The 23,447-nt window shown below is 50.7% G+C and overlaps 3 protein-coding genes across 9 annotated transcripts; 2 read left to right on the top strand and 1 right to left on the bottom strand.

The window, feature by feature from the left end:
• The first annotated feature begins 172 nt into the window (after positions 1–172).
• Positions 173–5,094, top strand: ALKBH6 (alkB homolog 6). Of its 5 annotated transcripts, none has more exons than XM_066349073.1 (7): positions 173–243; positions 1,010–1,088; positions 1,382–1,450; positions 2,643–2,703; positions 3,067–3,218; positions 3,421–3,537; positions 4,671–5,094. In XM_066349073.1, the coding sequence occupies exons 2-7, from the start codon at positions 1,020–1,022 to the stop codon at positions 4,932–4,934; spliced, it is 732 nt and encodes a 243-aa protein (XP_066205170.1). In that variant the 5' UTR covers positions 173–243; positions 1,010–1,019; the 3' UTR covers positions 4,935–5,094. The 5 variants fall into 5 exon arrangements, with proteins under 5 accessions (XP_066205170.1, XP_066205172.1, XP_066205173.1 ...); XM_066349074.1 differs by lacking the exon at positions 173–243 and adding an exon at positions 251–399; XM_066349077.1 differs by lacking the exon at positions 173–243 and adding an exon at positions 2,440–2,560 and having other exon boundaries at positions 1,035–1,088.
• SYNE4 (spectrin repeat containing nuclear envelope family member 4) lies at positions 5,064–9,304 on the top strand. 3 transcript variants are annotated; one of them, XM_066349069.1, is made up of 9 exons: positions 5,064–5,169; positions 5,487–5,624; positions 5,815–5,965; positions 6,524–6,667; positions 6,845–7,069; positions 7,143–7,391; positions 8,184–8,261; positions 8,951–9,009; positions 9,101–9,282. In XM_066349069.1, the coding sequence occupies exons 2-9, from the start codon at positions 5,497–5,499 to the stop codon at positions 9,279–9,281; spliced, it is 1,215 nt and encodes a 404-aa protein (XP_066205166.1). In that variant the 5' UTR covers positions 5,064–5,169; positions 5,487–5,496; the 3' UTR covers position 9,282. The 3 variants fall into 3 exon arrangements, with proteins under 3 accessions (XP_066205166.1, XP_066205168.1, XP_066205169.1); XM_066349071.1 differs by lacking the exon at positions 5,064–5,169 and having other exon boundaries at positions 5,301–5,624; positions 6,875–7,069; positions 8,951–8,998; positions 9,101–9,304; XM_066349072.1 differs by lacking the exon at positions 5,064–5,169 and having other exon boundaries at positions 5,471–5,624; positions 6,875–7,069.
• A 9,800-nt stretch (positions 9,305–19,104) lies between these two features.
• SDHAF1 (succinate dehydrogenase complex assembly factor 1) lies at positions 19,105–20,193 on the bottom strand. The gene has a single exon (XM_066348584.1). The coding sequence runs from the start codon at positions 20,094–20,096 to the stop codon at positions 19,740–19,742; it is 357 nt and encodes a 118-aa protein (XP_066204681.1). The 5' UTR covers positions 20,097–20,193; the 3' UTR covers positions 19,105–19,739.
• Positions 20,194–23,447: the final 3,254 nt, after the last annotated feature.

Consider the following 23,447-nt stretch of genomic DNA (forward strand, 5'->3'; position numbering starts at 1 on the left):
ATTGGCCGGTGCCAGATGAAAACGGGTATACAAAGGCTCAGGAGGCTTAGCCTATCATTGAACGAGAGTGAAGAGGCGGGGCAATATTGGGTGAGAGCGCCCATTGGGAGGAAGGCGGGCCCTTAAGGCCTGTGAGGGTTCCCATTGGTGTGAGGACTTCTGCGTCAGAAACGCGGGGGCGGAAGTGGCTGGGAAAGGAATAGGGGTGTTGGATTTGGATATTGGAGGGGACGTTGGTGGACGGTCAGTTTTGTGGGTAGCGGAGTGCGGAAATAGGGATCCGAGGGACCTGAGGGTAGGGGTCCGCGGAAGCGCAGAGTATGGAGTCCTGGAAGACTCAGAGTGTGGGGGCTAAGGGGTTACGGGAAGAAAGGTTTGAGAGGAGTCAGGCTCACTGCTGTAAGTTTGAGGGTGCTGCAGTGAAGGGGCGCGCAGGAAGGGAAATCTGAGGGAGTCCAGAGTTGGGGTGGGTTCCAAGGAGACACAGTGGACGTGTCAGAAGAGACTCAGATAGTGGGAACGTGGTGTTCAGAATAGGAGACCTAAAAGGAATCGAGGTGGGAGGAGGGTCCATGGAGACCTAAATGTTGTTCGAGAGTGAGGCTTATGGTTGCAAATCTGAAGTTGTTAGGAAGGGGTGTCAAATTAAGATGTTTAAAAGGGTTCTGGGGTGCAGCTCTGTAGGCTGTGGAGCTTTTGAGAAAGCTCCCATTGGGGTCAGAGGATGTTCTTTGTGAACGGATGTTCTTTCTTGAGAAAACAAATATATGTGTTTTGATATAGGCGTTTGGTGGATGGAGTTTGATGTTCTGGGTGCTCACTGTGTCCAGGCAGAGAGTCTTGGGGCTCGTTGGGTGGCTTTGGAGAGGCTGAGGACTCTGGTTTTAGAAATCCAGGGAGTTTGGTTAAAGGCCTGAGGTGAGGCCTTGACTCATGATAGAGCAGAAAGCAGGATCATAGCCTGAGGGTAGGAGGCTTGGTGACTCAGCATGTCCTCCCCTTCCCACAGGACTGGGTGCATGGAGTTGGTGTCGATGGAGGATCAGGACTCCAGGGTCCCAGCCCTGGAACCATTCAGGGTGGATCAGGTTGTCAGGACTGGGGGTGCAGAGGGTGAAGGTGGCAATGAGAGGGCGGGAGGTAGAGTGGGAATAGACAGGCTGCCTCCTGGGTTTGTGATCTGGGGCTGCTTCCTCCAAGTTCATTCTTCCCCTTCCCCTCACTTCCTACCCCCAAAATGGGCATTGGTCCATCAACTTCAGGCTCTGGCCTGTCTGGGGACATCCTGAGCCTCACTACAGAGGGAGAGGGCTTCTCATCTGTGCTAGGGCTCCTGTGTAGGTCAAAGGGCATCACCTTCAGGGGGATCTTTCTGTCCTAGGCACCACCAGTAATCTACTATGTCCCTGACTTCATCTCCAAAGAAGAGGAGGAGTATTTGCTTCGACAGGTGACCCCAGTGCGCTTCTGGCCTGTTTTTCCCCTCTCTCCAGATCCTTCCTCAACCTCTAGGTCCTGTTTGAAAGCCCCTGAGGCTGTATTGAAGGTCGTGGCAAAAAAGAGAGTACCACAGCACCCATCCTTCACCTTCCCTCTTCCTCTCAGGACCTACTACTGGGTCTGTCAAAAAGAGCTTTTCCCAGGAAGCTCAGGGGAAACCAAACTGATTCTTAGAAAGGAAGTGATTATTATGGAACACAGACTTCCTGTGCTGAGATAGGCCAGTCCAGCTTCCAAAACAAGGATGTTACTGAGATCAGATTCCTGTGATGCGATAGCCTGGTACAGGCCCAGAGCCTCAGAAACAATAAGTTACAGAGCCCATACTCTCTGTGCTGAGATAGCCCAATCCTGCTATCTTAGAGAAAAGGAGGTTATAAATATAGGCTGAGATAGCCCAGTTCATGCCTTAGAGTTTTGGGAAATGAAGAATTTGCAGTGTTCAGATTTTTTGGGCTGAGATAGCCCAGGGAAAGAAAAACTTACAAAGCTCAGTCCTTGCACAGGGGATAACCTTTGCAGCCCAGAGCCTTAATTATAGAGCAAGGATCCAACTAGTCTTATCTACTTTGAGTCCCAGGAATAAGTTAACCACAGAACACAGACTTGTGCTGAGATAGCCTATTCCAGCCCCATAACCATAAAGGGAACAAGGAGATGATTGAGCAGAAATATAGACTTCTTGAAGATTGCCATTCTAGAAATTTGGGGTTTTGGCAGTGGAGACTTTTCAAAGTGCTCTCTTTGCTATGCTGAGATAGCCAAGCTTAGAACATTTCCTTCCCCAGGTGATAGGAAGAAGGAGGTTCCAGAAGTCAGACTGTTCTGAGACAGCCCAGTAAATTACAGGGTGCAGACTATTTACTGGGCTAAAAGAGCCAGAGCTCTCATAGATTCAGACCACTGTGTGACCCTGGTTCCTCTCCTCAATCCCAGTAGACATAGATGGGCTTTGGGGCCAGCAGTCTCCACAGGGGAAAGGGCAAATAGCAAAATCTTAGGAACGCTCCATCCCAGAGCATTATCCCCGAGACACTGAAATCACCCATTTCCACCCCAGGTAAAGACCTCTATGTTGGCCTGGGTGGGAGAATCAGAGAGGGTGGTCCTGAAAAAGGAGTGACTCCCTCCCCACTTCCCAGGTCTTCAATGCCCCAAAGCCAAAGTGGACCCAGCTCTCTGGGAGGAAGTTACAGAACTGGGGTAAGTGTTCCTGCCTGGGGGTATGGGTGATTTGAGGATATGGGCTGGGGTAGGTGGCTCAGTTTGGTTAGTCTCAAGATATTGGGGGGGCCCTTGAGGGTTCAAGGTCCCAAGGGCTAGGAGGATACTGAGGGGTCAGTAGAGGTCCTGCAGGTTTAGGGATTTCCTTACAAGTTGGGTGTCTCAAAGAGATGAGGGGTTTAGAGGCATCAGGAAACTTTTAAAGGGTGGGGTGGTGATCTCCAAAGAGGCGTTCCTGAGGAGGTCACTGTGTGCTACCGAACTGTGGAGTATCATTAATGAGGATTGAGCTGCCAGGGCTCCTTGGCTAGGTGCTCTCAGGACCCCATTGCCCTCCACCAGGTGGGCTCCCCCATCCCCGGGGGATGGTTCCTGAGCGGCTCCCTCTGTGGCTCCAGCGCTACGTGGACAAAGTGTCTGACCTCAGTCTTTTTGGGGGTCTCCCAGCCAATCACGTCCTTGTGAACCAGTATCTGCCTGGGGAGGGCATCATGGTAACCACACACCCTCACCCCGACCTCAGACCTCTTACCCATCATGGGGTAGGACATCTTATTGACTAACCTCTACTCATTAAGCAGCCACATGCCCCAAACAGGCATTCACCTCCCTGTCCTCAGCTGGGGAGCTCCCCTTACCCCAGAGGGTGGGGGGTATGGACTCCTTCCATGTCCAGCCCTGGTGCCCACTCCCCAGCCCCATGAGGATGGGCCACTGTACTACCCGACCGTCGGCACCATCAGTCTGGGCTCCCACACCATGCTGGATCTCTACGAGCCGCGGCAGCCAAAGGATGATGACCTTACAGAGCAGGTGGGCCCTGAGACACTGCCCCAGCCACTGTGGGCACTCTGACATCCCACATCTGCTAAGAGGCCCCAGTCCCAAGACTGCCTACAACATACCCCTGATAACCTCCTGGATACCTTCCCGTCTCTTCATGGAGTGCAGCCACATCCTCCCAGACATCTAACCTATCTCCTTTCAGGGTGCCTTAGAAATCTTGCTATTCACAGACTCCAGTACCCTCATCTGCTGATTGGAATGCCCTGACATCTCAGAGATCTCTTGGCCCCACACATTCAGAGTGCTCCAGTAGGCCAAGGTCCACATGCCCCATGTAGAGCCCCCCGGTACTCCAGCAGACACTGATATCCTCAGATACCCAACACCATTCACTCGTGGGTATCCCTGACATCCTCCCAGATGTCCTGACTCTCTCTGCCTACTGTATAGGGCACCCCAACACTGACCTCCTCCCTGCCACTCCAATAGTGTGATCTGCCATATAGGGTATGCCCAGATTCTCCTTAGCACCTCAACCCTGACTCACTGCTCAGGGACCACCTAGATATATATAGCCTGACTGTCCTCTCTGAGGGCTGCTTATGGCAATAGCTTCCCTAACCTCTTTCTCTAAGTGATGCATTTCTGATACCCCAGTGTTGACAGAAACTCTCTTGGATACCCTGACCCAGCTGCCCCTTAGGACTTCCCTTTTTAGCGCTACACACTCCTGGATACCCCTAATACTCCACCTACTGTGCCGGTTTCCTCAAACACTTGATGTCTGCAGATACACCCAGACTACACCAGATCATCTCTGTCTCTGTCTTCCCACCCCTCCCTATCTTCTGGCCTCTCTCAAACTCAACCCAGTTCTCTGAAACAACTGAGCCCTCGGCCCCAGCCCCTTGGAGATCTCCGGTGAAGCCGAGTTCTTGATTCCCCCGAGGGATAGCTGACCCCACCTTCACCCTGTTCCCCATAGTCCTGGCTCTGAGACCTGCTGGCTTTCATTCCAAAGCTTCCATCCCTGAGAGCCCGCTTGCCACTCAGCCTTTGTCTGCGGACTCGCTGACCCTCGCCCCGTCTCCCAAAGTCTGCTAACTTCTTGCTTCCCTTCCCACTTCTGTGGACCCACTGACCGTCGATACGCCCTGCAGCCCCGGCCCCCGCCCCGGCCGGCCACCTCGCTGCTGCTGGAACCCCGTAGCCTGCTGGTGCTCCGTGGCACCGCCTACACGCGTCTCCTCCACGGCATCGCCGCCGCCTGCGTAGACCCGCTTGACACCGCCTCCCTGCCACTCAATGCGGCTGCCTGCCCATCGGCGCGGCCCGGAGCCTGCCTGGTCCGCGGCACCCGCGTCTCCTTGACCATCCGCCGGGTGCCCCGCGTGCTGCGTGCCGGCCTCCTCCTCAGCAAGTGACCTGGGACCTGGACTCAGGACCCGCTAGGCTTCCAGGGCTATCGACTCCGGACTTTGAAACCGTGGGGCAGAGGCGGCTCCCCGAGTTATTTATTTTCCTGATAACTTTGTGGGAACCACAGAAAAAGGCTTCATTTCAAATAAACCAACAAAAATCTTTCTTTGGTTGTAGATGGGGAGGGGGGGGGGCAGATGCTTGTGTTCCTGAAGGTCGCTGAGCCTGGGACCTTAGGTGGTGTGAGTCCTGGGGGTCAGATGAGCCGACAGAATTCAGGATTCTTGCAGGGGCAGGGTTATATCTAGAACGCCATTGGGTGGGGTGGGGTGGGGTGAGCTTGGGAAATTCAGCTACGGGCCTGCTAGAGAGTTAACTGGTGCCACTGTCACCTGACCTGGCATCAAATAACCTGGGCCCAAGTTTCACTTGGAAGGAGGTGAAGCTGAGCCTCCATCTGCCTCAGGCCTGGGTGTGTCCTACCCTGGGTGTCTTGGGGGACACCACTGGCTAGAAAAAGGGCTCTTACTGGGGATCCTCACTGACACTGTCTCCAGACCTCCAGCTATGGCCCTGTACCCATCTCTGGACCCTAGACCCCACTCAGAGCTCCTCAACCATCCCCCTGGAGCCCCTAGGGAACTGGATATTGCTGGATGCACCATCTGTTCTGCTTCTGAAGAGGAAAGAATTAGGTAGGGGCTGGGGCTTTTGAAACTTGGGTCCTAACAGGGTGGCAGCAGTAGCAGGGGCTCTTTGAGGGTAAGAGTACTGTGGCTATGATGGCCTGGGGATGTAGGAGGGGAGCTGGGGACGGGTAGGCTAGGGTGGATAAGTGGGCACCTAGGCTCACCCAAGGGTCTGCCAATGCCCTCTGACTCCCAGGCCAGAGCAAGCCCAGAAATTGGGGCAGGACTCTTTGGACCCTCCAGAGCACTCCCAGGGTGGGCTGAGGGACGCTGAGCCTACTGCTGATCACTCCGGATTGTCAATGCCCTCTTCCCGTGAGGACCTCACTGGGGGAAAGCATCGTGAGGTGAGCTGAGGTGGCCCAGGACCCTTGTGCCCCACCCCCTCTCTTTCCCTAGAATCTGGCTTCCACACTGGGATGAACTGATGATTCTGGAAGTGTTGGGCACCAGTGGAGGGAGGGACACTCTAGAATATGATTCTTTACCAATCACTGTAGAAGTATTTCAAACAGAAGTATTTCATGATTGCTCTTGGTGCCTCCTCATGCCTTATGGGGGTGTCCAGCTCCACCAACCTCTCCCAGGCCCTGCACGTCCAAGCTTCTAGGGGCCTTCAGAACCTGGAAACTTGGAACTAGAGGTCCTCAGGCCTTGCTCCACTGAGAAGGACTCCAGGTAGGAGCAGCCCTGATGCAGACCCAGAGATGGACTCTGCTGTAGAGAAACATCCAGAAGGCAGGACTCTGCAAAGAGGGGTGGCAGTGAGAGTTGGGGCAAGCTCTTGGTTGGCCACCAGCACTGACGCAGCCCCTTGGCCACCAGCACTGACTCAGCCCCTTGGCCACCAGCACTGACGCAGCCCCTTGGCCACCAGCACTGACGCAGCCCCTTGTGTTCCCCAGAGCCCCATCCCTGGCTGGGAGGTACTGGAGGCCGAGCAGGACAGCCTGCACCTTTGCCTGTTGGGCTTGGGCCTCCGGCTACAGGACCTAGAGCGAGGACTGGGTCCCTGGACATCAGCCCCGAGCAGGATGGTCCAGCTGCAGGTGGGAAAGGGAAATGAGAGGTCAAGGGGTGGGAAGGTGGGCAGGGCCTCAGGAATGGTTGCCAGCTCCCTGGGGTGGAAAATGGGGTTTATTTCATGTTCTAGGTATCTGGGTAGGAAAGGGGGGCATGTAACTCCAGACCCCAGACCTCTCGTTCCCCTGGTGTGTGTGTTGCAGTGGGGGAGTGGTCCAACCATGTGTTCCCAGACCCTACAGGCAGACCTATGTGGGGCAGCTGAGCGTGTAGACGCACTGCTGGCGTTCAGCGAGGGGCTGGCACAGCAGAGCGAGCCTCGGGCCCGGGCATCCCTGCAGCGGGTCCTGAGGGCCCTCCGAGCCCACCAGGACAGCATCTTCTGGCGGCTGTGGTGGCTACAGGCCCAACTGCTCAGCTACAGCCTGGTATGTTCCACCTTGGTGGTCCCCGGCCCTGGTACCAGTTTCACAACCCTCATTACCTCTGTCCTCTGACCAGGTATTCAAGGAGGCCAACAAATTGGACCAGGACTTGGAATTTGAGGCGGACTCAGACTGGCCAGGACCTGGTGGGGTCTGGGGACCCTGGGCACCCAGTAGCCTCCCCACTCCCGCAGAATTAGAGTGGGACCCAGCAGGGGACGTTGGGGGCTTTGGGCCCTTGGGGCAAAAGACAGCCTGGACACCGGAGGCTTCCTGTGAGCTGTGTGGCCACAGGGGTCCCCAGAGCAGGGGACAAGGCCTTGAGGTGAGAGCAGATGGGGACATCCCCACCCAGACACCCACAGGACACCTCTGTGCATCTCCTGCAGGGTCCTTCCCTTTCAAGGAGGCTGGGTGGCTCTGTCTCTCTCTCTGTGTCTCTTTCCCTCCTGGTGTTTCGATGTTTTCTTCCCTCCCTCCCTCTCTTTTTGTTTCTATATCTTCCTCTATCTCTCTTTCTATTTTCCTCTCTTGACCATCTTTATATACATCTCCTCATTTCCTCTTACTCTCCTCTTTGTTCAATCTGCTACAGCCACAGTAACCTTGGCTCCTCTTTAAACACTGCAGATTCACCCCCAGCTCAAAGCCCCCAGAAGCTTGCCCAGCTCACCTCCTCACTTCAGTCCAGTCTCTCCTCAAATGTCACCTCTTTGGAGAGGCTTGCTCTGGCCACTAACCATTACCACCCCTTATCCACTTACTTCATTTCCTAACCGCACTTACCACACCTTGACATTGTATATTTATTTATAGTCTCCTCTCTCTTTCTAGAATAAAAGCTCTGTGGACACTAGGACTTTGCCTGTTTCCATTGCCACTGTGTCCCCAGCCCCTGGAACACTGTCTGGCATGTAATAGACACTCATTAAATATTTGTTGAATTAATTAATTAATAGTTTCTCCTCTCAGTTTCTTTGGCTCTGCCCCTCTCTTTATCTCTTCCCAAGACCCTTCTCTTCCCCAGCATCTCTATGACACCCACCATCTTGGCCCTTCCCCAACCTTGGGTCTCTCTGTCACTAGTTCCCAGGACCCCATACCTGTCTCTCCACAGGACATACTCATGTTGGGTCTCAGCCACCGGAAACATTTAGCAGGTCACCAGAGACGCTCCCTGCTCCAGAAGTCTCAGGTGAGCTTGTTCTCAGCCAGGTATATCACCTGGGAATCTTGATGGCAAGTGACAGAAACCCAACCCAAATTGAATTACATGAAAGGAGGGGATGCTATTTTTTCATGTAACTGAAAAAGCCTGATACTATTGAGCTCAGGACCTCAAGGGCTGTCAAGGCTCAGTCCATCCCTCTCTCAACTCGACTTCCCCAAGGTAGACCCCTTCTCAGCAGAGTGATCGCCCCAGCGATCATTTTCTGGATGCACTTTCTCCTGGTTTACCTATCCCAAGAGAAGAATGCCACTGACCTACCAGCAGCCGAGTCTCAGAGCTGATTCCACTTTCCAGCCTGGGTCATGGCCTACACCCTGAACCAATATTAGTGACCAAGTGGATGGAAGGCTCTGATTGGCCAAATCTGCATCCAGTCATGGAAGTGGATTAGGAAATTGGGCAGGTTTGACACCCCACATGCACCAAATTGAGCCCGTTACCAGGAACAGAATTGGCTGAGGACAGGCACAGATAGATATCCATTATATCATATACTTAGAGATATTCCAAGCCCATGAGGGCCTTTGGGGATTGAGGGAGGGGGATTGAGAAAGGAGGAGATATATGCCCAGCCCTGTAGGGTCTATAGTGGTAAGGGTACGCCCACACTGTCACTTCCATCCATTCTGCTGTTGGCTGCTATCTACATTTAGGACAAGAAGAGGCAAGCATCTTCCCATCTCCAGGATGTGATGCTGGAGGTAGATTCTGGGTGAGATGCCTGGGAAATGGGTCTGGGGATTTAGGCGACAGGGCTCATGATGACAGCCCACTATATAGTAATACTGCTTTTCCCTTTACAGAGTCCCCATTCCTGCATCCAGGTGGCCATTGACTTTCCTTCTCCTCCTTCTCCTCTTCCTTGTCCTGGTGGGTGCCACATTGCTTCTGCTCCAGTCAGGGGGCCCTTGCTGCTCTCCAGCCCGGCTGGCCAGGACACCTTACTTGGTGCTCAGTTATGTCAACGGTCCCCCCCCAATCTGAGTACACAGCCCAGACATATGTAATAAATGATCACTTGTCAAAAGATGTGTTTGAGTTCATTTGGGCTGCTATAACAGAATAACATAGACTGCATGGCTTATAAACATAGAAAATTTTCATAGTTCTGTAGGCTGACAAGTCCAAGATCAGATGCTGATAGATTCAGTATCTGGCGAGGACCAGCTTTCTGGTTCATAGACGGCCACTCCTTGCTGTGTTCTCATGTGGCAGAAGGACCAGGGAGCTTTCTGGGGTCTCAAAAGAGATTAAAGGCACTAATAATTTCCCTGAAGGCTACACCCTCAGATCTAACCACCTCCAAAGGTCCCACCTCCTAATACTATCCCATAGGGGATTAGGATTCCAATGAATGAATTTTGAGGGGACACAAACCGTCTATAGGAGGGTGTGTGAGGATATTGCATGCTTCAGTATTCAGAATCTAGGATACGGCCCTGATATATCTGGACAGCCCCTTCCAGAGATCCCGTTGCCTTGAGCACAGAATGCAGAACTGAACCAGCCCATTCGACCCTGAAACAAAGATTCACGCACAAGTAGTTTATTTAGGGGGTGATCCAAGGAAGATCGGTAGCGGCGTGGAGAAGTGAGCCAGGGAAGGGAGTTGAGCTGGTTGCTGCTCTGGGCACCTGGGGTGCCATCCTACTGGGGATCTCTAGGAGACTGTGTGCAACACACTCAAAGTTGTTCTAACCAAGAGTGAAAGAAGTTGGCATTTATATACTAGCTCCCATCTCTCATTGGTTTCTGAACTTGTCAGCTCTCCAGAATTTCCAGCTTCTCCTGTCTGTAAAGTCCGTTCAGGCAGAGAAGCACAGGTGCTTGCCATAGGAACCTAGAGGTATGTACAGAAAGAATGAAGGTGCCCTGGCCAGTTGGCTCAGTGGATAGAGCTTCGGCCCGGCGTATGGACATCCCAGGTTCAATTTCCAGTTGGGGCACACAAGAGAAGTGACCATCTGCTTCCCTTCCCTCTCCCCCCACCTGTCTCTTTTTCCCTCCTGCAGCCAGTGGCTCGATTGGTTCCAGCATCATCCCAGGCACTAAGGATGGCTTGGTTGGTCCAAGCATTGGCCTCAGACACTGAGGATAGCTCGGTTGATTGGTGGATGGGGCGCATATGGGAGTCTGTTTCACTATCTCCCCACTTCTCACTTTAAAAAAAAAGGAAAAAAGGGTGAAGGTGATTTGAGCGAACTGCTGACAGTACCTATATATTATAGCCCCTGACCTGCATCCATACCTGTTTTTTCTATTTAAATATTCTATATGGTGAGCTCTCAGCTGGCCCATCACTGGTGCAGGACTGTGAAACCCCTCTTCCCTGGGCCTTGATGACACAAAGCAGAATTTCCAGGGCTCAGTCCTGGTCCGGTACCCAGTCTTAGGTGTCTAAGCTCATCCACTTTCCAGTGTTGAGACAAGAGGTGGAACAGAATCAGACTCAAAAACAAAGGCAGGAGCTTTGTGCTAGGCTCCTGAAAGTGCATTTAAGATAGATCTCCTCTCCTTTTATCCTCACAGCCACCCAGTGATATGCCCCCACATAACAGATGGAAAACTAAGGCTCTAGAGGGGAAGTCACTGGCCTGGGGACACACAGGGAGCAAGTGACTGGATCCCAATCCTCACTGATTTAAACAGAAATGGGAATTTATTTTTGTGGGTAACTGAAGAGAGAGGGACTGCAAACACAGCTTGATCTGGGGGCTCAAGTGACAGTGCCATCTTTCAGTTCCTTCTTCTGTCTTGACTTTATTTTTACCTGGTGGTGACCAGAGTATTCCTCAAAACCTCCAAGCTTATATCTCACCAATTTGGCGGCCACTAGGAGAGTCACTCTTCCCTTACAGTTCCAAAGTCCCAAAGCTGGCTCCCTTAGCTAATGTCACATGCTTTCCTGGGGGCTGCAGCCAGCCCTGCCTGAAACGTGTACTGAAATCGAGGAAGGAATAGGTCTCCAAAGAAAATCAGGAAGCTGTTGCCAGAAGGGAGGGGCTGGACACCGAGGGATGAAGGTAGGAAATCAGCAGATTTTGGGAGACTCCAGGTTCAGGGGGAAGTCAGGATGCAAACCTAGGTCTGTCCTGTTTCAAATGCCAGGCCAAGTCTCTGTCCCCCATGGGGGGGCGGGGGGGGAGGCATAGTGTCCCTGGAGTCACCACAAATAGGGTGGGCAGAGTTTTGGCAATATTGACCCTACCAACCAGGTAATAGAGCAAATGTGTCATGCACCCATTCGTTCATTTAATATTGACTATCTGCAGTGAGCCAAGCCCTGGTCAAAGTCAATGACAGTGAATAAAACAGGCTAAAATTCTTGTCCTTGAGGGGCTGATATTCTAGCAGGGGAGATCAATAGTAAATAAAAGCAATAGGTGAAATATGTAATAGGTCACATGGTGGTAAGTGCTAAAATGAAAAACGAAAGTGGGCAAAGGGAAAGGAGGGTACCATTGGGTGGTTGAGGAAGGTATCAGGGAGGCAGTTACATCATTATGTTATACTATGTCATTATAGCAAATTTTAAGTGAGAAAAACCACATGGGCTCCTAGAGTAATGCTGTCCAATAGAAATACAATGTGAGGCACAAATAAAATTTTAAATCTAGCAGTCATAGTTAAATAGTAGAAACAGGTAAAATCAACTTTTTTTTTTTTGTATTTTTCTGAAGCTGGAAACGGGGAGAGACAGTCGGACAGACTCCCGCATGCGCCCGACCGGGATCCACCCAGCACGCCCACCAGGGGTGAAGCTCTGCCCACCAGGGGGCGATGCTCTGCTCCTCTGGGGCGTTGCTCTGCCGCGACCAGAGCCACTCTAGCGCCTGGGGCAGAGGCCAAGGAGCCATCCCCAGCGCCCGGGCCATCTTTGCTCCAATGGAGCCCTGGCTGCGGGAGGGGAAGACAGAGACAGAGAGGAAGGAGGGGGTGGGGGTGGAGAAGCAAATGGGCGCTTCTCTTATGTGCCCTGGCCGGGAATCAAACCCGGGTCCCCCGCACGCCAGGCTGACGCTCTACCGCTGAGCCAACCGGCCAGGGCCAAATCAACTTTAATAATTTAATTTATACTCTATTAAACCTAATATATACAAAATATTATCAATTCAACATGCAATGAATAGAAAAATACATAATTAGGATATACGATCCTTTTCTTTTACTGCCTTTGAAATCTGGTATTTTTACTTGATAGCAAATCTCAGTTCAGACACTTAATTTCCAACAGATGAAATAAAATGTAATCTTACCCCTAAAAATTATATTTAATGGGTTATTAACACTGCTTCCATTTTAAATGTTAAAGTATTTAAAGTTTATACGATTAAAAAAAATTAGTCACACTAATCACATTTCAAATGCTGAAGTCACAGGTAGCTCCCAGCTACCATAATGGACAGTGCAGACCTGGAGGAAGAACATTCTAGGTAAAGAAAACAGTAAGTGCAAAGGCCCTGAGGTAGGAATATGCTTTGTCTGTGGGAAGACCAATGTGGCTGGGGCATGATGGCGGAGGGGGAGGAGGAGGTGAGGTGAGAGAGGTGATAGGGCAAGATCAGGTGAAAATTTGTGAACCACAGTATTACTAATCTGAGTGAGATGGACATCATGAGAGTTTATTTTTTCAACTTTCATTCTGGCACTTTTTTAGATTGAAAAATTTTTTTTAATGTTTATTTTACTGATTTTAGAAAGAGAGACAGAGACAGAAAAATTGATCTGTTCTTGTATGCGCTCTGACTGGGGATCGAACCGGCAACCTCTGCACTTCAGCATGGTGCTTTAGCCAACTGAGCCATCCCGCCAGGGCCATGCGGGAACTTTTCGGACTTATACAGGGTAAGGAACAGCATTACAAGTCCTTATGGACTTTTCAACAGCTCTAATCATTATCAACTCAGGGCCAATCCCTTTACTTCTCCCAGGTGCCCACTCCTCTCTCCCTAAAAAAAAATATTTTAAAAGATTTATTGATTTTACAGAGCAAGAGAGAGAGGAGAGGGGGAGTGAGAAGTATCAACTCATAGTTGCTTCACTTTAGTTGTTAATTGCTTGTTGTATGTATGTGACTTGACTAGGCAAGCCCAGGGTTTCGAACCGGTGACCTCAATGTTCCAGGTTGATGCTTTATCCACTGTACCATCACAGGCCAGGCTCTAAAAAATTTTTTAAAGACAAGTGTAAATAGCATATCCTTTTACTACTCATCAATAATTCAGGGAGTATTCCCAATCAGAATTGTTTAAAAATCTAGTCATAATTCTTTTATTACCATAAGGAAAATTCCAGCCTGACCAGTGGTGGCGCAGTGGATAAAATGTCAACCTGGGATGCTGAGGTCCCAGGTTCTAGCCCCGAGGTCATTGGCTTGAGCACAGGCTCATCTGGCCTGAGTGCAGGTTCATCAGCTTGAGTATGGGTTCACTGGCTTGAGTGTGGGATCATAGACATGATCCCATGGTCGCTAGCTTGAGCCCAAGGTTGCTGGCTTGAGCAAGGTGTCACTGGCTTGGCTGGAACCCCCCAGTCAAGGCATGTATGGGAAGCAATCAATGCAACTAAGGTGCCACAACTACGAGTTGATGCTTCTCATCTCTCCCTTCCTGTCTGTCCATATCAGTCTCTCACGAAAGGGAAAGGAGGGAGGGAGGGAGGGAGGGAGGAAGGAAGGAAGGAAGGAAGGAAGGAAGGAAGGAAGGGAGGGAGGAAGGGAGGGAGGAAAGAGGGAGGGAGGGAGGGAAGGAAGGAGGGAGGAAGGGAAAGAAAGAAAATTCCAGTTACTCCTCCACCCAGGATGTTGCTCTTTGAGAGAGGGTATTGAGCAGGAGCGGTAGGAACTTGCTGGTGTGGCCGGCGGCTGTTCATCTGGGACGGTGAATTTCCTAGAGTCCCTGAAGGCCCCACTGGGTCACCTCATGCATCTGGTCACTGGCTTGGACCCTTGGGACAGCTGAGTCTGTGATCCAAGACAAGAATATATTCTAATAACCTGTCATTCCCAATAAGGTGAAGACCAGAATCTGCTAGGGAGAGCAGACATTGTGTTACATTGAATTGTACACTTGAAACCTGTCTGGTTTGGCAAACCATGTCATCCCAGTAAATAAAAAATAAATTAAAAAATATATAACTTTGATTGTTAAATCTGTGATGATATGCAGAGAGATTAATAAAGTCTCAGAAGACACAGGTTTCTCTGCTCTCAAATCTCTCATAACAATGTGCCCTGTGTGTGATGATCTCTGGTATCCAAATATAAAAGAAAAATGACACAGATAGCACCACTGACTTTTTGGGTTTTGTAACTTTTTTTCAAATTGCTGAAATTTTAAGACTAGTATAACAAACTCCCATATACCCTTTACCAAGATTCATCAATTGTTAACATTTTGCCCCATGTGCTTCATCATTCACATTCTAATATATTTATTTATTTATTTATTTAATTTTTTTTACAGAGAGAGAGAGAGTCAGAGGGACAGACAGGAACAGAGAGATGAGAAGCATCAATCATTAGTTTTTCATTGCGCGTTGCAACATCTTAGTTGTTCATTGATTGCTTTCTCATATGTGCCTTGACCGCGGGGCTACAGCAAACCGAGTAACCCCTTGCTGGAGCCAGCGACCTTGGGCTCAAGCTGGTGAGCTTTTGCTCAAACCAGATAAGCCCACGCTCAAGCTGGCGACCTTGGGGTCTCGAACCTGGGTCTTCTGAATCCCAGTCTGATGCTCTATCCACTGCGCCACCGCCTGGTCAGGCTAATATATTTATTTTTATATACTTATTTTAGTGACAAACAGGAAGGAAGAAAGATGAGAAGTATCAACTCATAGTTTCAGCACTTAAGTTGTTCACTGATTGCTTCTCATATGTGCCTTGATGGGGTGGGGCACATATGAGAAGGAGCCAGAGACCCCTTTTTCAAGCTAGTGACCTTGGGCTCAAGCCAGCAACCCCACATTCAAGTGAGTTAGCCTGAAGTCAGCTGGATGAGCCCACGCTCTAGCCAGTGACACTGGGGTTTCGAACCTGGGTCCTCTGCATCCCAGTCCAATGCTCTATCCACTGTGCCACTGCCTGGTTGGGCCAGTGTGTAGTTCTTAAGAACAAGGGCATTCTCATACACAACTAGAGTACAATCATCAGAATCAGGAAATTTAATAACTCAGTTAAGTTCCATTAACCCATAATCCATATTCCAAATTACTCCAAATTTTCTAGTAGTCACAAACAGTAGAAACAGATGAAATTAATTTTAGCAATTTTTTTTTTTTTGTATTTTTCTTAAGCTGGAAACAGGGAGAGACAGTCAGACAGACTCCTGCATGCGCCCGACCGGGATCCACCCGGCATGCCCACCAGGGGGCGACGCTCTGCCCACCAGGGGGCGATGCTCTGCCCTTCCAGGCGTCGCTCTGTTGCGACCAGAGCCACTCTAGCGCCTGGGGCAGAGGCCAAGGAGCCATCCCCAGCGCCCGGGCCATCTTTGCTCCAATGGAGCCTTGGCTGTGGGAGGGGAAGAGAGAGACAGAGAGGAAGGAGAGGGGGAGGGGTGGAGAAGCAGATGGGCGCTTCTCCTGTGTGCCCTGGCTGGGAATTGAACCGGAGACTTCTGCACGCCAGGCCGATGCTCTACCACTGAGCCAAACGGCCAGGGCAGCAATTTTTTTTTTTTTTTTGAGAGTCAGAGGCAGGAAATTGAGTTGCTCCCATATATGCACAGACCAGGGAATCAAACCAGCAACCTGCGCACTCTGGGACGATGCTCCAACCAACCGAGCTATCCAGCCAGGGCTTAATTTTTATTGATTTTTAGAGAGACAGGGAGGAAAAGGAGAGAGAGGGAAGGGGGAAGGGAACCATTCATTCGTTGTTCCACTCAGTTGTGCATTTTTTGGTTGCTTCCCATATGTGTCCTGACTGGGAATTGACCCGCAACCTTGTTTCAGGACGGCGCTCTTAACCAACTGAGCTAACTGGCCAGGGCCAGGCAATATTAATTTTTAATATTGCTATAAAGTCCTTTATAGCAGTTTTCTTGGATCAGGAGATTCTTGTTTGACAGGGTCAAGTCACTTGAGAAGCACTGACCCGGTGCCTTAGCAGAGAGAGAGGACAGCAGCAGACACAGAGCGAGTACCAACTGTGGGCTTAACACGGCAAACTTGGAGCCTAGAACTTGGATGAGATGTTTTATTTGGAACTTGATCCCAGGAGGCAGGAGTTAGACCAAGGGTCCCCAAACTTTTTACACAGGGGGCCAGTTCATTGTCCCTCAGACCGTTGGAGGGCTGGACTATAAAAAAAACTATGAACAAATCCCTATGCACACTGCACATATCTTATTTCAAAGTAAAAAAACAAAACGGGAACAAATACAATATTTAAAATAAAGAACAAGTAAATTTAAATCAACAAACTGACCAGTATTTCAATGGGAACTATGCTCCTCTCACTGACCACCAATGAAAGAGGTGCCCCTGGCCCTGGCCGGTTGGCTCAGCGGTAGAGCGTTGGCCTGGCGTGTGGGGGACCGGGGTTCGATTCCCGGCCAGGGCACATAGGAGAAGCGCCCATTGGCTTCTCCACCCCCCCCTCCTTCCTCTCTGTCTCTCTCTTCCCCTCCCACAGCCAAGGCTCCATTGGAGCAAAGATGGCCCGGGCGCTGGGGATGGCTCCTCTGCCCCAGGCGCTAGAGTGGCTCTGGTCGCAGCAGAGCGACGCCCCGGACGGGCAGAGCATCGCCCCCTGGTGGGCAGAGCTTCACCCCTGGTGGGCGTGGTCGGGCACATGCGGGAGTCTGTCTGACTGTCTCTCCCCGTTTCTAGCTTCAGAAAAATACACACACACACACACACACAAAAAAAAAGAAAGAAAAGATTTTCATGGACTGGTCTTTAGGGTGGGACAGATAAATGTATCATGTGACTGAGACAAGTGTCAAGAGTGAGTCTTAGACGGATGTAACAGAGGGAATTTGGTCATTTAAAAAAAAATAACACATCGTAAAGACTTAAATATAAATAAAATGAAAATGATATAAGTTATTTATTCTTTCTCTGCGGACCGGTACCAAATGGCCAGACCGGTACCGGCCGTGGCCCGGGGGTTGGGGACCACTGGGTTAAATCACTTGCCCACAGATGTAATTAGTGTTGGAACTGGGATTCAAATCCAGATGTTCCAGTTCAGAAGTGAAAGCTCTTAATCGCCACTCACTTACAGCCTCCTCCCTCAAATCAGGCACCCCCCTCCCCTATTCTCTCTACAAAACAAACTCCACTCATATGTAATACCCCAGTGAGTATCTCCTCTCCTTATTCAGGAATCCAATCCCAGTGGAAACTCGCTCATTGCCTGCAGTGCCACCAAAAGCCCCCATCCTGAAGCTTGTTAGGGCACAAGACCTGGAGCCAGGAGTGAGCAAGAGGGAGAGGCGGGGAATCCAGGGGAGACATTCTGGGGGCTGGATCAGCAGGACCCTATTAGCCATGTTTGACTTTGGGTTTTACTTTAAGATGGAACCAGGGCAGAATTAACAGGATCACTCTGATGAAAAACACTGAGGCTGAGAGAGATGAACAAGGTGACAAAAGTCTCCAGAGAGGTGAGGTGAGCACTAACCAGAGACAGTGCTGAACCAGAAGCCACTCTGTGCCCTGAGGCATTCCAGGTCCTCCCTGGCACCCTGCATTTCTGCCTTTACTTCCTCCAGGCCTTTGCCCACACTGGTCTTCCAGTTTACAAGCCTATCCCTAGTTTCTCGTAAAGTCCTTATAATTCTTCAAATTTCAACCCCACTTTATATAACTATTGGGTATCTGCCTCCCCCACTGGGATTAGGGCAGAGACAGTTTCTTTTCTGTCTACCCTCCCTTTGGTCTGAGGTCTGGGCTCCTTTCCTAAGGTCTCCTCTACCTTTCAACTGCATCTGCTAAAAATTCACCTGCTTTCCACTTATTTAACTGACCTAGGTGCAAATACAGCTCAGGATTGCAAAATACAGTGCCCCAAAGAATACTAGAGTATGCGGAGGACCCGGGTTCGATTCCTGGCCAGGGCACATAGGAGAAGCGCCCATTTGCTTCTCCACCCCTCAGCCGCGCTTTCCTCTCTGTCTCTCTCTTCCCCTCCCGCAGCCGAGGCTCCATTGGAGCAGGGATGGCCCGGGCGCTGGGGATGGCTCTGTGGCCTCTGCCTCAGGCGCTAGAGTGGCTCTGGTCGCAATATGGCGACGCCCAGGATGGGCAGAGCATCGCCCCCTGGTGGGCAGAGCTTCGCCCCTGGTGGGCATGCCAGGTGGATCCCGGTCGGGCGCATGCGGGAGTCTGTCTGGCTGTCTCTCCCTGTTTCCAGCTTCAGAAAAATGAAAAAAAAAAAAAAAAAAAAGAATACTAGAGTAAGCCCATACTGGGACATGGGGTAGGGTCAGCCTGTGGCCTATGGGTCCATCGCTTCTCCCTCACCCCTGGGCCTTGCTGACAAAATTCTCAGTTTGTTGCTGAGACCAGACTCCTCAGCCAGGTTTCAGATCCCCACTACTGCCTCGGGTTACAGCCAGCTTCACCATCTCTTCTGCTTTACTACTCTTCATTAAGGAATCAGCTGTGATTTCTCTGGGGTCAAACCAGGGTGAGTAGCATGTATCAGCCCAGGAGATAGATCTATGCTGTTTCAACCAATCTGCCAGTCTACAGGGCTCCAGAGGGGAGGAGAGAGCTCCCAATATCCCTACCTCCCACCAATACCCACCAAGAAAATCCCAAAACACCTAAAATCTTTAAGACCACCAAAAGGGAAGTAAGTACATTCCTAAATTTATTCCCTTTGTTCAACAGTCCTGAAGGTGGAAGGGTGCAGGAGTCAGGGTTCCCCCTCAGAACCGGTAGGTGAGTAGGTGTAAAGGTTTTGAGGGGCCTTTAAATGATCACCTGGGATGAGACCCTAGTTTGTTGCAATTAATGGGGGGATAGTTTTCGAAAGGGGTATTTGGGGCTTCTCACCGTCCACTGGGGCATCCTCAGCAAAAAAGCCTGCTGTTACCAGAGTAAAATACAGGGAGGAGAGTTCAGGAGCCAGGGGTCAAGAGAAGGGTGTTTCAATCTTTTTCAGTCCAACGGGGGAGAGGGGGCGTCCCGGCTCCCCTTGTTTTTGAGTAAGTTTGACACAGTCCAGCCAGCCGGTGATCCAGGCCGCTCCAGGCTCTCATGAAGGACACCGACAAGTAATCATGGGTCGTACAAGGTCAATCATCTCACGCTATACATCATTGTGGTCTTTGGACCCTACGTCGCCAGGAGAGCTCTCAGATTCTCCCAATCCATCGACCTAGTTTCTCAAGACCTCTCACCTTCCATCAGGCGGGTTCCCTGGTCCGACCCCTCCCACAGTCAGGCGGGCCTCCCCTTGAGCCATCGGGTGAGCTCTTCAGCCTGTCACCGTCCCTCAGGCGGAGTCTCCGGTAACCCCATGCTGTCGGGCGGGCTCCTCAGTCTGTCACCATCCTTAGGCGGGGTCCCAGGGGCCTCTGTGCAGCGGGGCTCCTCGGTCGCACCCCGCAGGCGCACGAAGGCGCCCGTGGCCACAGCGTGGCCGGAGCGTAGCAACTGGAGCTGACGCTTCCCGCGGCGGTACAGATATTCGATGCGCAGCACGTCGGAGCGCGGCAGGCCGGCGTGCTGCCGGAACTCGGCTCGCACTCGCGCCTCGGCTCCCGGCTTCCCGCGCCCGGCGCGCAGCAGCTCACGGTACAGGCTAAGAACTTGCCTCTGAAGCCGGCTGTGCCGGCTCATGGTAGACCTCGGCCGCAGGCACGCGCTGAGAATGGCCCAGAGCAGTGGAGCAAAGTACAGTTGGGAAAAACTAGGGTGCACGGAAACAGGTACTTCCGTTTCGCTCTCCAAAACCCCCGCCTCCAGCCCCCTGTTATCCGGGGTTGTCACGTCCCATTGGCTGTCGCCGCGGTGACGTCACAATGTTGTGAGTAAGAAGCGGAGCCGCTGGTTCGCTGGCCCACGCCACAGGTAATTTGTGTCCTTGAGGAGACCGTGGTTCTGGGAACCTGGAGCAGGAGGGAATAGGCGCCTGGGGGTACTGACTTAACTCCTGCGTCCTGGGAGAGGAGGCAGCTAGAGGTTGAGACACTTACTCCTCCTTGCGGGCGCGGGGCCGGTGAAAGAGAGTAGAGAGACACTAGCATTTTTTTTCGGTCATCGGTTCTTTATTAAAACAATCTCGGTTAAGTTACCTGCGTTCCCACCTTTAAGGCAGGTGTGTGTCGGTGGTCCCAGCCCTGGGGACGTGCAGAAGAAGCACGTGGTCTTGCGATGAAGTGTACAAGCCTCTCCGTGCTATGGGAAGATAAGCAGAGAGAAAGACTCCAAGCCCCCAAAGACAGCATGTGGCGCGCGGACTTGGGATGGCCGCGTCCCTTGCCTGGCAGAGCGGGGTCGGGCGGCTCCTGGGGCCGGAGAATGAGGGCCCTCATTAGCTGTTGAAACACTGCACCCCTGGGACACCTCGACTAGGCTGGCGTCCCGAGGTCCTCATGGGAGTATCCAGTCGTCGGCCGCAGTGTCGTTGTAGTCCTCGCAGGCTGCCAGGAGGCGTCCTCATAGCGCGGGGAAGGCCCACAGCGCCACGGCCCCCTCGGGCTCCACCACTTGGAGCGTGGAGACCCCTCCATGGTAACCTAGGAATTCCGGTTGGATTCCTAGTCTGGGCACACAGGAGAAGTGACTATCTGCTTCTCCACCCTTACCCCTTCTCCCCCCTACACTCCCCCGCAGCCATGGCTCATTCCAGCAAGTTGGTCCTGGGTGCTGAGGATGGCACCATGGCCTCCCTTCAGACTCTAAAATAGCTCGGTTGCTGAGCAAGGAAGCAACGCCAGAGATGGGCAGAGCATTGCCCCCCTAGTGGGCTTGCAGGGTGGATTCCGGTCGGGGTGTATGTGGGAGTCTGTCTCTGCCTCTCTTTCTCTCACTTAAAATTTTTTTCTATAGTAAACAGTTTACTAAAACGGAGATTTAAAGGGAAAAAAAAGGCCTCTGGATAACGTATGACACAGTATTAATATGCAATATATTTCAATGCAGTTGATAATTTAATATATTACCACCTAATTTATGACATTTTATGTAATACATTTATATAAAAATAGTGAACATTTAAAATAGCTTAAAATTTTATTTTTTAAAATTACTTATTGATTTTAGACACAGAGAGGAAGGAGGGAGGGAGGGAGCAAGAAGCATTCATTTGTTCCACTTAGCTGCGCATTCATTTGGTGGATCCAACTGCAACCTTAGCATTTCCAGATGAGGAGCTAATCTACTGAACTAACCTGTCAGGGCCCATTTTAAATGATATTAAATCCTTTCTAACACTCTATTTATTTGATTTTGTTTTTTTTAAATTTTATTTATTGATTTTTAGAGAGAGAAAGAAGCAGGGGGGAGGAGGGAAAGGGCAGCATCAAACTCCTAATAGTTGCTGCTCATATGTGCCTTGACCCAGCATCCCAGGTCAATGCTTTATCCACTGTGCCACCACAGGTCAGGTCTCACCAACACTCTTACAAGATAGATCTACAGTACTACATACTGTGCTAAATATCTCTTGCCTCTTACTCATTAAGAAAGCTGAGGCTCAGAGAAATAACGTAACTTACCCAGGTTCACATTATAAGTGGCAGAGCCAGGTTTTGACCCCAGAGGTTCTGATTTCATGACCTGTGTTCTTAACCACTCTACTATATATGCTGCCTCTCCGATAATATAAGTGGCAGTAAGAGCTTAGACTTATCGAGCACTTATTAAATGCTAATCATGCATCCTTACAGCTACCCTATGTGGTGGGTACTGAACAGTTACCACTTTTTGTGGATGAGCATACCAAGGCACAGAGAGAGGCTGAGTCGCGAACAAGGTTATACTGGACATTTAAAAGACACAGGCCATGGCTGGGTAGTTCAGTTGGTTAGATTGTTGTCCCAACATCCCGAGTTTTGCAGGTTCGATCCCCAATCAGGGCACATACAAGAATCAACCAATGACAGCATAATAAGTGGAACAACAAGTCGATGTCTCTCCACCCCTCTCTAAAAATCAACACCAAAATAATTTAAAAAGACACAGTCAGAGTTCTCTTGACCCTTTAACCAAAGCCTCTGGTTTAGCTTACCTGCCCAGTGGTGGCAGATACCCTAGCTGTTCTCTTGCTGGCCCACCCTCCCATTTTTATAATTAGCCTCAAACTCAGACAGATTCTATTTCTTCACATGGGATTTCAGGTTGGTTTTCCTCTTATAAATACTATCCGTTTTGTCTGCCCAGATTCCAGTTCTTCTGCTGCTCTCTGGCTTCTGTGTTCCTTGGAGAGTCAGGTGCTCTCCACCCAGGCATCTCTCTTTGTTGGATTTCCAACTTCTTGTCTGGTTTCTTCTCATTAGCACATAAACATTCCTGAGCATCTCCCATCTCAAAACCATAGCCATGATAAATCAGTTCTAAGATACCCTTGCCTCTTCCTGGCTGATTTCTATTCTGCTCTTTCTGTATGATGACTTGTCAGTGGCAGTGTCTCCTCTTACATCTCATTCCTCAACCCTGCAGTCCAGCTGCTATTCCCCTGCTCCCTGGATCTTGTGATTTCTTAAGAACAACTTCCTTGGCATAAGTCCATAGACATTTAGTGGGCTGTTTTATATTCATTAGTTGACTTTCACCACAGCCCCCAAATATAGTCCCTCCTTTTTCCTGACCTTGTTCTGCAATGCTCCTACCTGCTCTCTTCCCAGCCTAACTTGAGGCTCCAGCTTATTTGTCACCTACTTCAAAGAGCCTTCACTGATTCCCTAAACTGGGGGCACCACCCCTGGGCTCTCACAGCCTGGCTATGCTTCTCCAATCCCAGCCCTGATCATCTGGCCTGTGCTTTGCCTATTACAGCTTTGATTTCTAAGTCAGTTTCTTAGAGCTCACCAGGTCTTGGGAAAAGGTGAGGTTATTGTGTTCTGAGAAGTCCAGGGTGAAATTTATGTGGGGTCTAGAGCAGGGGTCTCCAAACTTTTTACACAGGGGGCCAGTTCACTGTCCCTCAGACCATTGGAGGGCTGCCAAATACAGTGGTCCTCTCACTGA

This window comes from Saccopteryx leptura, chromosome 9, assembly GCF_036850995.1.
Source record: "Saccopteryx leptura isolate mSacLep1 chromosome 9, mSacLep1_pri_phased_curated, whole genome shotgun sequence".
NCBI lineage: Eukaryota > Metazoa > Chordata > Mammalia > Chiroptera > Emballonuridae > Saccopteryx > Saccopteryx leptura.

What these genes read in the sequence shown, in the direction of transcription:
- ALKBH6 (XM_066349073.1), top strand. Translation starts at nt 1,020, where the DNA reads ATGGAGTTGGTGTCGATGGAGGATCAGGACTCCAGGGTCCCAGCCCTG. An exon ending in GAGGAAGTTACAGAACTGGG is followed by an intron (nt 2,704 to 3,066) that starts GTAAGTGTTCCT and finishes GCCCTCCACCAG; the next exon opens with GTGGGCTCCCCCATCCCCGG. An exon ending in TGCCTGGGGAGGGCATCATG is followed by an intron (nt 3,219 to 3,420) that starts GTAACCACACAC and finishes CCCACTCCCCAG; the next exon opens with CCCCATGAGGATGGGCCACT.
- SYNE4 (XM_066349069.1), top strand. Translation starts at nt 5,497, where the DNA reads ATGGCCCTGTACCCATCTCTGGACCCTAGACCCCACTCAGAGCTCCTC. An exon ending in GCAGGGGACAAGGCCTTGAG is followed by an intron (nt 7,392 to 8,183) that starts GTGAGAGCAGAT and finishes GTCTCTCCACAG; the next exon opens with GACATACTCATGTTGGGTCT. An exon ending in ATGCTGGAGGTAGATTCTGG is followed by an intron (nt 9,010 to 9,100) that starts GTGAGATGCCTG and finishes TTCCCTTTACAG; the next exon opens with AGTCCCCATTCCTGCATCCA.
- SDHAF1 (XM_066348584.1), bottom strand. Translation starts at nt 20,096, where the DNA reads ATGAGCCGGCACAGCCGGCTTCAGAGGCAAGTTCTTAGCCTGTACCGT.